At 33.4% G+C, this 15,994-nt stretch overlaps 1 protein-coding gene across 1 annotated transcript; it reads left to right on the forward strand.

Moving 5' to 3' along the window:
• Nucleotides 1–7,478: 7,478 nt before the first annotated feature.
• LOC109178122 (serine/threonine-protein kinase AGC1-7) lies at nt 7,479–9,417 on the forward strand. Its single transcript, XM_019327668.1, has 2 exons — nt 7,479–8,191; nt 8,327–9,417. The coding sequence occupies exons 1-2, from the start codon at nt 7,545–7,547 to the stop codon at nt 9,210–9,212; spliced, it is 1,533 nt and encodes a 510-aa protein (XP_019183213.1). The 5' UTR covers nt 7,479–7,544; the 3' UTR covers nt 9,213–9,417.
• Nucleotides 9,418–15,994: the final 6,577 nt, after the last annotated feature.

Genomic DNA, 15,994 nt, shown 5'->3' on the forward strand with positions numbered 1-15,994 from the left:
CACGGTTTTTGTTTGGATGTAAAATATTTTCCTTGAATTTGTAGAAAATTAGATTTTCATTTATTTGGTTTGATGGAAATATATTTTCCTCAAGAATAAGTAGTGCTGTCAATACAGGCGCGCGGGCCTAAACGGGGTGGGCTAAAAAGCCCGCTCATAAACGGTCATAGGTTTGGCAGGCCCGAACCGCCCCGCTAGTAGCCCACGGGCTAGGCGGGCCCCCGCCCAAACCCCCTCTTTTAAAGTGCATATTTTATATAAAAATATTTTATATAAAATAAAATAAAATAATGGCGGGCAGCCCGCCAAGCCCGCGGGCCTAAGCAGGGCGGACCAAAAAAACCGGCTCCTAAACGGGCCTGTATTTTCGAAACCCGTCCCTACCTAAGAAGGGACGGGGCGGGTCGACCCGGTGGGCTAAGCCCATTTTGATGGCTCTAAGAATAAAGAAAACATTTTCTTTGGTCACCCCTTAATTTTTTTTGTTTTTCATGGAAAACAGGGAGGACAATTATGTCATCATCAACTTTGTTAGTTATCATTATATTGTTGTTGTTGTTATTGTGTAGGTGTATAATTATTTGTATACTCATTATTCATTACAATTCTAAATCCAACAAAAAAACAATGAAAATTATATTTCCATTAATTTCTTTTCCACCAACCAAATAATGAAATTTATTTTTCATGAAATTTCAATTTCATTTCCCTTCAAATATTTTCTAGTGAACCAAACAGGGTGTAATTGTGTGTCTATTTTATTTTATTTTTTTCTTCAAGATTCCACTTAGGGTCCGTTTGAAAAGCATAAAAATGACTTCATGAAAATATATATTTTTTTTAATAATCATTTTCCTGAAAAAAAAAAAAAATCTTCCTTTATAGTGTTTGGTTGCATTTTGTAAAACTGTTTTGATGTGCTTGGCTCATTTTTATGAAAAATGAGTAAAATTGTATAATTAAACATTTTAATTATTTTATTTAAAATATAAAACATTTACAATAATATTTAAAATAATGTAATTTATTAATTTTGTTAAACGATGGTTTCTGACAAAAACCGAAACCAGAATCTTGGTCTGAATGCCTTTTATCTTCGTCCGTCCATGTAGCAATCTTTTGTCTGGAAGCCTTCATCGTCATTTGTCGACGTAGCCTTGGTCCAGATAGGGGTGACCACCGGAACCGTCCGTACAGTTCCGGTTCCAAACTGTTAAAAAAAACAAACAAAAAAAAAACTCTAGGTGACTTGTGGGCGTGTGGCCAGCAGGCCACTGCCTAGTGCCCACTCGCATAGGCCAGTGGCCAGGAGTAGATTGGCGCATAGGCCAGGCTCACGCTTGGCCTTTGCTCCAATGATTCCAAATTCCAACAAAGTTGGAATTTGGAATCCTTTTTAAATCCAACAAGCAACAAAACATCATAATTAAAAATAAAAAATAAAAAATAAAAAAACACGGTTAGAATCGGCTGTTATAACCAGAATCGGAACCTTTATATAAGGTTTCGATTTCGATTTGTTCATTTACGGAACCAGAACCGGCGATTTTAAACCGGAACCGTGGTCAACCCTAGGTCCAGAAAATGACGTCCACTAGAATTTAACGGGAGTCATTTCCCACCAAAATGTAAAAATTTCCCTCAGTCAACGGAAAATGTTTTTCATTTACTAGATTTTTCCAAGCGCGTCCAAACACTATAATCCCAGAAAATGAATTCCAGAAATAATTTTTCGAATTTCCAAACAAACTCTTACATGAAAATATACATGTTTTTTCATCTTGACTTTTGTTCATTCATTAGTCTAACTAACATGCTCAAGTTTTAGTATCTACCTTTATAAAATTATAAATTGTGGTGTTTCATTAAACTAAATAAATAAATATGAAACTTCTCTAATCAATGTCGTGTTTTTAATTAACTTGTTCAAAATTAAGTTTTATCCAACATAATTAGTTTGATTAATTGATCAATGATCTAATTAATTAAATTAAATCTTGATACAGTCTAACAAATATCCTTTCAAATCATATATTTTTTCTTTTTAATAAAGTCATTAATTGTATATTTTTATTATCGATCAAATTAATATTATACAATGTCGAGTGCAATTATACAAAACATATGAAAAGTTGTATTTATATGCATGAATTATAAAATATCTAGCAAATAAACTTCAGTTATAAACACTATTATTATTACATACAAACTTCACTTGTATATTTACTCACATCATCTATCCAACCATCTACAAATATACATCTACCATCACCTGCATACTCTATCACCACATATATCTACAAATTAACATCACTTATAACCCAAAGGGATAGTTCAAGTGGTAAAGGAGATTCTTTGTGGGGATGATCTTAAGGATAACTTGGGCTCAATTCCCATAAGTGACAACAAATACACGTTTTGATCCAGCAACAAGATGTTATTCGTAACAAGTTTTTTTTTTTTTTGGCAACATTTCTTCTCATAAGTGTAGAATTTTACGAAGAAAGATCATACTGTTTACTAAGAGTAATAAAGGTTTACTTTAATTTTACCAAAGGCAATTTGCTGATAAGTGATTCGAACTCACTTTGATAATTTTGGAAACCATCTTCAGATATTTGGTTCTGCGCTTCAATCACACTAGAACTAGATTCAACGGTCTCACCTTGATTGGCCAATTTTTTTTACAGGGATTCATGAAGCGTTTTCAATGCATCTGCTGCAGAAACAGACTGCAGAGATTCATGCAATTTCTGGAACTTATTTCTGTTTTCCTTGGTTATTACAACCTTTCTTGCAATTCAGGGGGGAGGCAAGCCAAAGTACTTCATCAAAGAGGGGAAAAAAATCTATAAGAGATTAAGAGTTAGCAATAAGAATGCTTATTGGTATTTGGTCACACATTCAACAGGTGAAAAGGAACTCTTATACTAACCCAATTACACCTTTGACAACACCCCAATTGTATCCAGCATATACTGATTCCACAAAACTAGCATTAAACCCTTCTTGTGCAGAAGATTCTTTTCCTATTATAAGACCGCCACGATATACAATCTAATAATTCATCAAGATTTAACAATTACTTTGTGGCATGCATAGCTTACACAAACAGAGAAAACAAATTTATTCTGTTATATCTAAAAGCACCCACAACTTAATATGATACTGTATGGAATTGGTCATGCCTCCTTTGCAACTCCCTGTCCAAATCAGATGACCTGTCTGCTGCCTTTGAAGGAACACCACATGATGAATCACCATCATCATACCATAAGTCATCCTCATCATCAACTGACATCAACAAAGAGTCAGGAGATTTATGAATTGAACTTGTAATCAATCATTCAGTAGTCAAATTCAATGTCTTTAAGTGATGTAAACGAAGCTGCATTATAGTGAAGTAAATCTATTGTCAAGAGCCAATGATATATTGATATTTTATAGTCAGGTTACTAGTTTTAGTATATGTTGTGTGTGTGTCTGGGTGTGTGTGTAAAAGAGGGACAAAGAGCACATATTAAACCAAATGGTAAACTATGAACCTTTTTTCACCAGGATATATGAGCCCCAATGAAATATTTGCTTGTAAAGAACTGAACATTACTAACTTCATGAACAATTACTTTTAAGACAACATTTGTCCTGGGTAAGTTATACCCTTTAATCCAACTATTCAATCTCCATTTTCCATCTTAGGTAACATGAATTATCCTATTGAGAATTAAAGTGAGTACTTTGCATTTCGTATTCATGAATGTTAAGTGAAATCTCAACCTTAATGTATGTTATAAGGTTATTCCAATAATTCTTAGTTGATGCATACACAATTGTTGAGTCCGGCATACTTATATATATAAGGACCAACCATAAAACATTGAGATGTGAAGCCTACAAAGGTTTATCGGATGTTTTGACGCGTGGAGAAGTTGAACCTAGCACACAAGGAATACGAATAATCTTACAATCAAGTTTGACCGGTGGAACAAGGTATATGATACAAACTATCAGGGATGCAATGGTCATTTGTCAGTGGAGAGGTTATCTACACCTTTTTATTACATTTATGTGTAATCCAAAGTGGTATGAGATTCAGTATTACCTTGAGAAGTGGAACCTTAAAGCTAAAGATTGTCCTGACATTGTGTGTCTGATATTCAAGATGATGTTGGATTGTTTAATCAAGGAGCTAAAATATGTAAAGCTATTTGGAGCAATTACGACATGTTAATAAGTCCTAACAGTTATCTAATATTCTCTCATATTAATTGACTAGTATTTTTTATGCGCGATACGCAAAAAATAGGTGCCCAATATTAATACATTATATTAAAATTTTAAATTATTTAGATTTTAGATATTTAAATTATTCTAAATAAAATAATAATAATGTAAATCATTTTTATAAATTTGATATTTATATTTATGTAATAATTAACATATAACTCAAATATTTAATGTATATATATATATATATATATATATATATATATATATTATTATTATTATTATTATTAAGAGTTAATACCCAAAATCGTCCTCGACTATAGTGGTTTTTCTCAATTTCGTCCTAAACGACTTTGGTGACCTAATATCGTCCCAGACTTTTGTGTTTCGCTCAATTTAGTCCTCCATTTGTTATTCCGTCAAATTGGTGTTAAATAAAGGGGCAATTCAGTAATGTCAATATTAATCTCTCTTTACTTTCAACTTGTGAAGTGCGAAATTCCTCTTTCTTGTACGAATTACACCCAGAATTACTCATGGACCTGCAAATCAAATTTTATATTCGCAGTTTTAGGAGTAATTCTGGGAGTAATTCGTAAAAAAAAAAGGACTTCGCAATTCACATGTCTATGAGTAAAGAGATGTCAATATTAAAATTACTGAATTGTCTATTTATTTAACACCAAATGGACAAAATAACAAATGAGGGACTAAATTGAGCAAAAACACAAAAGTCTGGGACTAAATTGAGCGAAACACAAAAGTCTGGGACGATATTAGGTCACCAAAGTCGTTTAGGACGAAATTGAGAAAAATCAATATAGTTGAGGACGATTTTGGGTATTAACTCTTATTATTAATGAAGAAGATAAGAAATATATGGTGGATGCATGTGCATGATAACAATAATGAAAAAGATAACGGAAGTTATAACGGTAGGGGTATGTTTGTCCAAAATATTTTAATGTACAACCTTTATAGCATAATGTACAAAAAAAAAACATAACGGAAAAAACGGACATAAATCAGGGGTATAACTTTCATTCACACTTATTATGTTTTTAGATATTACTCAATTAACTCATTAAATCATCATTTGCATGTATATGCAGTTATATGCACTATTATTGAGTTCCAGAAGCGTGGGCTACCGCATGCACACATTTTGATCTTCAATAAAAAAAAATTGACACGTCAAATCCAACATTCATGGACTATCATCTTGGCTGAGATCCCGGACAAGCAAGCAGACCATGACAACTATGTTAGGAACATTTGTATTCTAGATTTTGATGATACGAAAAGTAACTCAAGAAGTCACGATTCGAATAGACAAAACAATCCGAATGATAACTCGAATAGGAAGACGCCGAAAATAGAAATAATACAGTGTTATTTTAGTCAAATTTGCCCTGTATTCTATTGATATACCTTGTTTGGTGAGGGAAAAAAAAAAGAAATGAAACTCTTCGGAGTAATCGAATGACCTAGCAGTAGTGGGAAAGACACCCTGATCGTGACCTTTCCATGTCCCCACGATCCCACTAAGAGAGATAAGCCTTTCCAATCTTGGATGCATCATTTGTGTTGTCGCTATATATGTTGTTCGGTCCTCCCATCCTCTTAATAATTTCCGCTGGAGGAGGACAAAGAATATCTATGAGTCAAAATCAGTCAGCTCTACACCTCTACTACATGAATGTATAATGCAAATGAAACTGTAGATACTCAAAATGGTACTTTTTTAGTTCTGCTGTAATGAAACTACAATATATATAAAATGAAAATAAATACATCATAATAACATAATTAGTTGAACGGAATGAGTGTGTCTTTTATTTTCATTAAAAGAAACGGCACCGATTTGGACCATATAGTCCACATTAAAATTTGACCTATTAAAACTAGGAATATCAATTTTTATATATTACATTTTTATTGAAGAATATAAGTCCATTATGGATATTTTTTATTACCTTTTTTTTTTTTAAATTAAGCTATATATAATACTTTTTGCATCATACATGTGGATTGATAATTTTATTGATTTTGACTTGATAAATGCAAAAAGTATTAATATACTAAGAAAATGTTCTTAAAAAAAACTAAGAAAACAATGGCTTTTAAGAGTGGTTGAGCAATATATAATACTCTCCTCTCTTTGCCCCGCATTCCTCTCATCTGAAGTTGTCTTCCACAAGTACACAAAAAAAGGGGTAAGGTGTTTGTTTATCATAATTATATGAACTTTTGACTCCAATTCAATTCAAGATTTGAATAACAATAATATTTTTTTTTTCATATTCCCTTTTTGCAATTCAATTAGCGAGCAGAGCTTCAATCAGCCACGGCGAGGGAAACCCTGGATGTGTCTTCTATGTAATGTAATGTAATGCAATGCAATACATTAATGTCATTAGTTATGCATGCATATATTGTGAGATATCTGGCACGGACACATACACGTATGTTTTCTTTATATACTTTACGTGATATTGTATTACATACGCTTATGAAAAGGTTAATTGCTTATTGGTTTCCATAAATCAATTCCATAAAAATATGGGTGAGGGCAGACTGCTCATCATCATAAAAATCAATTAGATGATGCGTTGATGCATATATAATCACATAAATTAAAGGAGTAGAGGGCTGAATAAATTAAATGAAACCACTTGTTTCGATCTGTTATATATGTATATATGGATACCAAACTCTTTTCTTCGATCATTCTCAGGTTCTACCCTTTGGAATTCTGCCAGTGTCATCCTAGCTAGCTAGCTAAGCTTGCCTGCCTCATACTGTAGGCACATCTAATAAGATCAGGTCAGTACCTGTAGAATCAAGCATGTATCTTCAATTCTTTCCCATCTTCCATGATTTAAAATAGATCTGATCTGTTTTAATTTGTCCATGAATTCAAATATGATTGATGAATACCAGCTTTTAATATAATTTGATTTGATTTGATTATGCATGCGCCCACGCTGCAAATCTAAAAATGCGATGCACATTCTCCGATCCTTTCATTGGAAACTAACCTTTTTATCTTTAATTATTACTCTGCATAATATTTGGTCAAGTACGTTTTAAATTCATTGATGGACGTACAGCTTGAATTACTGCCGCCATATGTTTGTAGTATATATACGTACGTTACATATGCATATATGTAATATTACATGCGGCATGCATATATGTGTATGAGGAATTATATTGTATATATAATTTGATTTGATTTGATGCAGATGAGCTACTTGGCATCAGAAGATGGTTGCCAGCCAGGAGAGAGAGACCTGGCTCCCAAGGGCGCAAACATGTCGTCGACTTCTAATTCAGCAAATTGCCCTAAGAAATCTGACCAAATCGAAAACTTCACCGAGTCACTACTGCACCAACCGTGTGACTCTTCTACTACTGTTACAAAAACTACTACATCTTGTCCTCCTCCTGCAGGAGGTATGAAGACAAGCAGCGATGGCAAAGGGGGTCAATTGCTATCTAATCATGGCCGAGGGAGTGGCAACACCAGTCGAAGTGACAGCTTAGAAAGTTCTACTAGTGCACCCTTGAAGCCCCATACTGGCGGTGACATTCGATGGGATGCTATTAATTCAATTTCTTCAAAAGGCTCCGCTCTCGGGCTCAATCATTTTCGGCTGTTAAAACGACTTGGGTATGGAGACATTGGAAGTGTCTATCTTGTTGAACTCCGACGGACTAACACCTTCTTTGCTATGAAGGTTATGGACAAAGGGTCTCTCGCAAGTAGAAATAAATTAATCAGAGCTCAAACAGAAAGGGAGATTCTTGGTCTACTTGACCACCCATTCTTACCCACCTTATATTCTTACTTTGAGACTGAGAAATTCTATTGCTTGGTCATGGAGTTCTGCAGTGGAGGTAACCTTCACACTCTCAGGCAGAAGCAGCCCAACAAGTATTTTAGCGAGGAGGCTTCCAGGTATATATATTATATTATATTTAATTTAATTTGTTCTTACTTCTTAGGAGATCAGATCGAGTGTAAAAATGATTTAATTTTTCTTTTTTATATAAGGTTGCTGCATATATAATATAAATAAATATAATAATGCAGGTTCTATGCATCAGAGGTGCTGCTGGCACTTGAATATCTGCATATGCTAGGAATCGTTTATAGGGATCTAAAACCAGAAAATGTATTAGTCAGAGATGAGGGTCACATTATGCTGTCTGATTTTGACCTTTCACTTCGTTGCTCTGTGAATCCCACTCTGGTGAAGTCGTCATCTGTGCATGCTGCAAACGGCGGTAGTGCCAGTAGTAGTGGCGGTGGCATTTTGGATGATGAGAATGCTGTGCAGGGGTGTATACAGCCATCCACTTTTTTCCCACGCATCCTTCCCAGCAAAAAGAACCGCAAGTCCAAATCCGATTTTGGGCTATTTGTTGGGGGAGCACTTCCTGAATTTATGGCTGAGCCAACCAACGTACGCTCAATGTCCTTTGTTGGCACTCACGAATACTTAGCTCCAGAGATCATCCGCGGAGAGGGTCATGGGAGTGCAGTGGACTGGTGGACGTTTGGGATATTTTTGTACGAGCTTTTACATGGGACTACTCCTTTTAAGGGATCTGGAAATCGTGCCACTCTATTCAACGTAGTTGGACAACCTTTAAGATTTCCAGAAAGTCCACAAGTAAGTTTTGTGGCGCGAGATCTTATAAGGGGGCTCTTGGTGAAGGAGCCACACAAGAGAATTGCATACAAGAGAGGTGCTACAGAAATAAAACAACATCCCTTTTTTGAGGGTGTGAATTGGGCTTTAGTAAGAAGCGCCCTTCCTCCCTACGTACCCGAACCGGTAGACTTCTCACAATTTGCTACCAAGGAGACAACTCATTCCACAGACAAGAAGATGGCTGAAATCGGAAGCGATACAGACATTAATACTTCTAGTACCACCGATTCTTCTTCATATATTGATTTCGAGTACTTTTAATTATCAAGTCATCGAATCTCCAATAATTTAATTACAACCTACTGCATGCAAGACAAATAATTAATTTGGTTTTGTAAAAAGTGATCAAGAGGCCATCCAGCTATATATACATACATACATACATTTTACTTTCGTTATTTTAATTTTAATTCTTCCCCTCCGAGGGAGTTGTGTGAAACAGTAAATTTATAATGGGAAATACATAATGCAATATCTCTACAAATTCATTTCAGGAAAGGAAACTTATAATTACGTTGCACTTCAATTCTTGCATATGTTTTTTTTTTTCAATTAATAATAATAATTTATATGTATATGTGAATTTTTAGTTATATTATTGAATTGGTTAAAGTCAATATATAATGAATGCTTTGTAATTATTATAATTATAGTTGTATACTTGTATATGTTACAAACGCCACTCTAGAACTATAGTTTTTAAGAGACTCCTTTAGTACTAGGTAAACAATTAAAAATTATTTGTATTTTTTTTCATAATAGAGTTTCAAAATAATTTAAGATCTAATTAATTCTAATCTTTTTTTCTTTGAATGCTATTGGCCCTATTACATTGTAGTATCTGTTCATATACTTTCAACACAAAGAGTCACTGAGACTCAAACTCACAACCTTCCAAATGGAAGTCCAACCCAGAATACAGAATCTATATATTCCACATAGACCACATAGTCCTGGTAATTAATTCTAATCTATATATTCTAAAATTTAACTATTTGAATACAGAAGTTAGTACTGTTTAAAAATATGCAGACATTTCGTGCTTGCTAATATTGAAGGAAACAAAGTAAGTTGAAAAGTCACAATTACCATTTCACAAGAAAGCACGTTAAACAATTAAATATATAATTTTGAGAAGTTTCAAACCAGCAAAATCTCAGGAATGGGAGGAGTCCACCTACTTGGATGAGGGGAAATTGACTGAAATGGGCATGTTTTTATTAGTGTTGACAACATTTTAAGCCATGTACAAAATTAGGTAAAACGTGTTTGGGACTTGCGTCTCTTGTCAAAAACGTTAGTCCCAAACGCGTTTTTTTTTTTTCATTACTTAACGTGAAACGTACGTGGCACTTGCGTTTCACGTAGCATACGAGAAATACAAGTGTCATTTGTGTCTCTCGTCCGTAGACTTTAAAGGGCATATTCTTATGCCAGCATGCACTCAAAAGAAAGTCAGGACTCACATGCTCAGGTCTTAACAGAGATTTAGCATGAGAGAAAGAAAACAAATCGTCAACAGCTACCCGTCAAATAGGCTTATCAAATCAACGTGTCCATACCAATAGAACTATAATTTTTAAGAGACTCCTTTTGTACTAGGTAAGCAATTACAATTATTTGTATTTTTTCCATAATAGAGTTTCAAAATAATTTAATTTAAGATCTAATTAATTCTAATCTATATATTCTAAAATTTAACTATTTGATTTAAACAATAGTACTGAATTATTTGTGTAAGGGGTAATTTGAAAAAAATAAAAATAAAAAATATATTTATAAACTAAATAATTTGAGAAAAAAAAAAGTATACGGGGTAATTTAGTCAAAATTATAACAAAAATATTTTGACCACTAAAGAGGTTTAAAAGATTTGTTAATTAACTCTATACACCACTATTATTAGTGTAAGGGGTAATTTGGTAATTTTTAAAATATTTATCAACTAAAGAATTTGAGTTTTTTTTATTATCAATTTAGACTATGAAATTAAAAATTTTGATAAAATCAATGTCGAACTCATAACCTCCTAATACAATTAGACCACATAGTCTTGATATTTATATTATCTATCTTTTTTTTTTTGAAAATATCTATCTATTTGTCTATACATATATAAAAGCAAAATATTCTACTAAAAATAGAATATAATGTCATATTTTTCGGACCAAAGATACATTGAAAGTTGTGACAACACTTTTTTTTTTTTTTGAAAACGTGACAAAACTTAAAATTTGTAGGGAAAATGACACTTTTCCCCCATGAGTTATATACTTATAGAACTTTTTCCTCTTGAATTATTCATGTAAGCATATTAGCCTCTTCAATTATTTTAATAGTGGTGGTTTTTCCCTCTGATATATTAAATTGACAATTTTACCCTTAAAATAAATATTTTATTTATTTTTTTTCTCCAACAAATTATTGCGTATATGTAGGGATGACCACGGTTCGATTCGAATTGAACCGGACACTATATCAATCAAATTAAAAGTTTCCGGTTATGATTCATATCCATAACCCAATATTTGGATTTTAGTATTACAAGTATGAATCGGAAAAACTGTATCCTGAATTGTGAACCGGCGGTTCTGGATTCGGTTCGCGATTTTGAACCGTCTTTATTTTAATTTTTTTATTTTAAAATAGTCTAAATTCAACAATAAATGTATTTTATTTTTTCAGTTCGGAACATGAACCGGCCGTCCTGGTTCGCGATTTTAATAAGCTCTAAATATCGGGTTTCGATTATAAATTGTAATTAGAATATTTCGGTTTGGTTGCTATAGTGTTTGTTTGGTTTGAACCAAATTGTGATCATAATTTGTTGGAGAAAAAAAATAAATGAAATATTTATTTTTAAGGGTAAAATGTCTATTTAACATTTCAGGGGAAAAAACAGCCACTTGAATAATTCAGGAGGAAAAATGCTATAAGTATATAACTCAGGGGGAAAATTGACATTTTAATTTCCCAAATTTGTATTTGAATCGTCTGACCAGCAATAATAAATATATAGGCCCTGTTTGCTAAAAAATTGGCCTATAGGCCAATTTTGGCTTATTTGACCACTATTATATTAATTGTTTAATTTAATTAAAATATCAATATGAGTGTTTGATTAATTAGCTTTTTGCAACTCCAAAAGGTTAAAATTCAAAGAGCTACTCCAAACAACTTTTTCAATTAGATTTTTGAGAAAAGAAATTATACCAAACAGAATTTACCAAACACTTTTCTACAATCAGTTAATGTTATCAACTATTTATACCCTCTAATTAACACAATCAGCTAACATATAACAACTATCAGCTAACCGTCATTTAATCAAATAGGGCCATAGTAATTAATAATTAGTTGGGAATTGGTTTGGCTGTTACAATCTCCCATATTGAATTGGAGAAATAAATTTTATTGGGAAGGTGTAAATTTAATTCAAAATCAAGCTTACAAATATATAACTTCTAAAATCCTTCTGTAATACAAATATCTGCATCTGGAACGATAATCTAGAGCAACTCACACAAAATACAAATAAACACTTCCAGGCTAAAAAGAATCCATAAATTATAAATTGTTGAGTTGTTGGTGAACGATGTACAACAATGGCTTATAGAGTTATAGAGTGTCCCATAGGTTTTCGAACGATATATGTTAGTTTTGAGAGATTTGTTCCCAACAAATTGAAGGAGCATCTATTATTGGTGCAACATGATGAATGAATGTGATGTGGCTTGGAGGTTTCCAGTTTGACAATCAAGTATAACATGTTTGACAGGGTCGCTAGCTACCTTCTTGAACAACTAAATAAACCGGAGCAGAGATGGAGATGGAACACCGACAGCCGGAACCTGCATCGCCTGAAGGAGGAAGCAGCGGTGGCCGAATCCAGCATCGCCTGAAGGGGGGGAGACAGTAGCGGCGAGCCAAGAACCCAGCCAACCTCTGCTGTCTCTCCTTGTCACGACACCAACGCCGACGCTCGTCGACGTCCATCACGTAGTGCCACGGATCCCATTCGTCCGACTGGAGCTTGAGGAGCAGCGACAACCCTTTGCCGGCGTCGCCTGAAGAAGAAGAGGGAGCAGCGACGTTTCAGCGACTGGTGCACCCCCAACTTCGCCGCCGTCCTGTATAGTCGCGATGCGATCTCTGGTTCACAACCCTCTTCGAACGCATGGTTTAATGGCGTCACAACAATTGGCAATTGTCAACGTACGACTGCCACGCCGAAGCTGACTGCATTGGACGCCGGTCACTCGCTGCCTCAATCGGACGCCCAGGACTCGAACCGACGATTTTGCTTCCTCCGTTCATCTTCGGAGCCGTTAACATCTTTTATTCCGAATTCTAACCAAAAGGTCTCCACACTTTGCACCTACGGTGGATCTGAAAAGGATAGCCTTGGTATGTGCATGTTCGGTGAGTTGTATGTCTATTTGTAAAGAAAATGACTGTGGTATTACTTGTATATACATTATTATGTTTAGGGTATTATTAGCTGTATAATACCATATTCTGATATAAACTGCACATGAATATGTATAAGTACTGTCTCTTTTTGTAGAATTTTTAAAATAAAAATTAAATTTTATAAATGTATGCATTGTTGTGCCCATATCTTGAATTTATAATTTTTCATTATATTGTATGATACTATATCATATTATATGTTATAGTTAGCTTAAATTTTAATTTCCCATTGATACTGGAAGATATGAAAGCCATAATTTTAATTTTTGTTGAACTCATTTTTATAAAATATTCCGAGCTTTATTTGTGAAGTAGTCTTTTGGTATAGTTGCTTTTTAATATTAAACCATGAACTGAATGTATGCTTCCAGTTTAATACATGGTTTGAAATTTTCAAGATCATAAAGTGACTCAATTAATACATGGTGTTCAGGAGTTTTCTTTTATTCAACTTCCAATAAATGGATTTTTTTCTTGAGTTTCTATAATTCAATGCGGAGATTTATTGTTTCTTTAACAATCATCAGAATGTGCTACTTTGTGCTGTTTATTTATTTCTTTTGTATACAATAGTGTGAATTTGATTTCTCTGTCTACTTAACAACCGGAAGGTAGGTCCATTTGTGTGTGGGCAAGTGCAAATCTTTCATTTTTGTTCTTTCCAGTTTTTATTCTTTTGGGATTACAGCCGAAATGTTGATATACATTTTTTTTTTTTGGTGTGCTTGAAACAGCTGCAGCATGCATGGAGCCACTTGACACTGCAATCATCCAGACGACGGGTATAGTGAGTTGATTTTTTTTTTAAAATTTGCATGTGCTTTACCGTATGCATGACTTTTTGAGGTGCTTTTATAATATATTATTTTCACCCTTCAATTTTATATTCTTTATTCACCATAGTCCATACAAGTTGTAAGGACCATATTTTGTCTACTATAAAATAATGTACATTCAGTACAAAAATAATGTACATTATATTTAGAGGATGTACATTATTTTTGTACTGAGTGTACATTATATTGTATAATGTACATTTCGTACAAAAATAATGTATATTTAGTATATTAAAAAATTCCTTTTTGTTATGGTCCACATAACACTGTGTGGACCATGGTCTACACAATAATTTGCCCCAAGATATAATTATCCACCAAAATCCAAGCATAAATTTCAAAGCCCATCATATTGCGATGATTAAAGCCCAATCAAAATCAACATCCCTCAAAATATTCACATTATTCTAAAATACTTTTATTAATTCTTAAAGAGTATATACAAATGGCCCAAAAGTGACCATCCAACAACAAAATAGGCCATAAGCTTTACAAAACCAAATTAGGCTCAAATTTGCCTATATAAGGACACAGAGTCTTAAATGTCATAAGATCCAAAATACTTTTACTCTCTAGCATAGTAATTAAACTCCAAATAGGCTCCATGTAGTCCAATCTGATTCGGTTTATTTAAAGCTTTACCCTAATATATGAGACCCAAGAGATAGTTATTCGCCAAAATAAAAGCATAAATTCTCAAACTCATCATATTTCAATGCATTAAAGCCCAATCAAAATCAACATCCCTCAAAATATTCACATATTATTTCTTAGTCCATCAGCCCATTAGGGTTTAGAGTTTAAGAAAATACTTTTATTAATTCTCAAAGAGTATATACAATTGGCCTAAAAGTGACCCAATCCAACAACAAAAGAGGACATAAGCCTTACAAAACCAAATTAGGCCAAAATTTGCCGAAATAAATACTAAACTCTTATATTTCATGATGCCCAAAATACTTTTATTCCCTAGCCCAACATTTAAACTCCAAATACCCTCCCTGCAGTCCAATCTGATTTGGCCTATTTAAAGCTTTAGCCCAATTTGAGGCTTAAGATATAATTATACACCAAAATCCAAGCATAAAATTCCAAAACCCATTATATTGACATGCATTAAAGCCCAAACAAAATCAGCACCCCTCAAAATATTCACACATTATTCAAAAATATTTTTATTAATTCTCAAAGACTATATACAAATGGCCCACAAGTGCCCATCCAACAACATAAGAGGCCATAAGTCTTACAAAACCAAATTAGGCACATATTTGCTTAGATAAAGACACAAAGTCGTAAATGTCATGAGGCCCAAAATACTTTTACTCTCTAGCCTAGTAATTAAACACCAAATAGCCTTCATGTAGTCCAATCTGATTCAACTTTTTTAAAGCTTTAGCCTAATATGAGGCCCAAGACATAGTTATTCGCCAAAATCAAAGCATAAATTCCAAAACCCATCATATTGCAATGCAATAAAAACCCAATCAAAATCAATATCCCTTAAAATATTCACATTATTCCTTAGTCCATCAACCCATTAGGGTTTAGTGTTTAAGAAAACACTTTTATACTTTTATTAATTCTCAAAGAGTATATACAAATGGTCTAAAAGTGACCATCCAACAACAAAAGAGGCTATAAGTCTTACAAAACCAAATTAGGCCCTAATTTGCCTAAATAAATACACAAAGATTTATATGTCATGAGATCCAAAATACTTTCACTCTCTAG

Source organism: Ipomoea nil, unplaced genomic scaffold (genome assembly GCF_001879475.1).
Source record: "Ipomoea nil cultivar Tokyo-kokei standard unplaced genomic scaffold, Asagao_1.1 scaffold0813, whole genome shotgun sequence".
In the NCBI taxonomy this organism is placed as follows: domain Eukaryota; kingdom Viridiplantae; phylum Streptophyta; class Magnoliopsida; order Solanales; family Convolvulaceae; genus Ipomoea; species Ipomoea nil.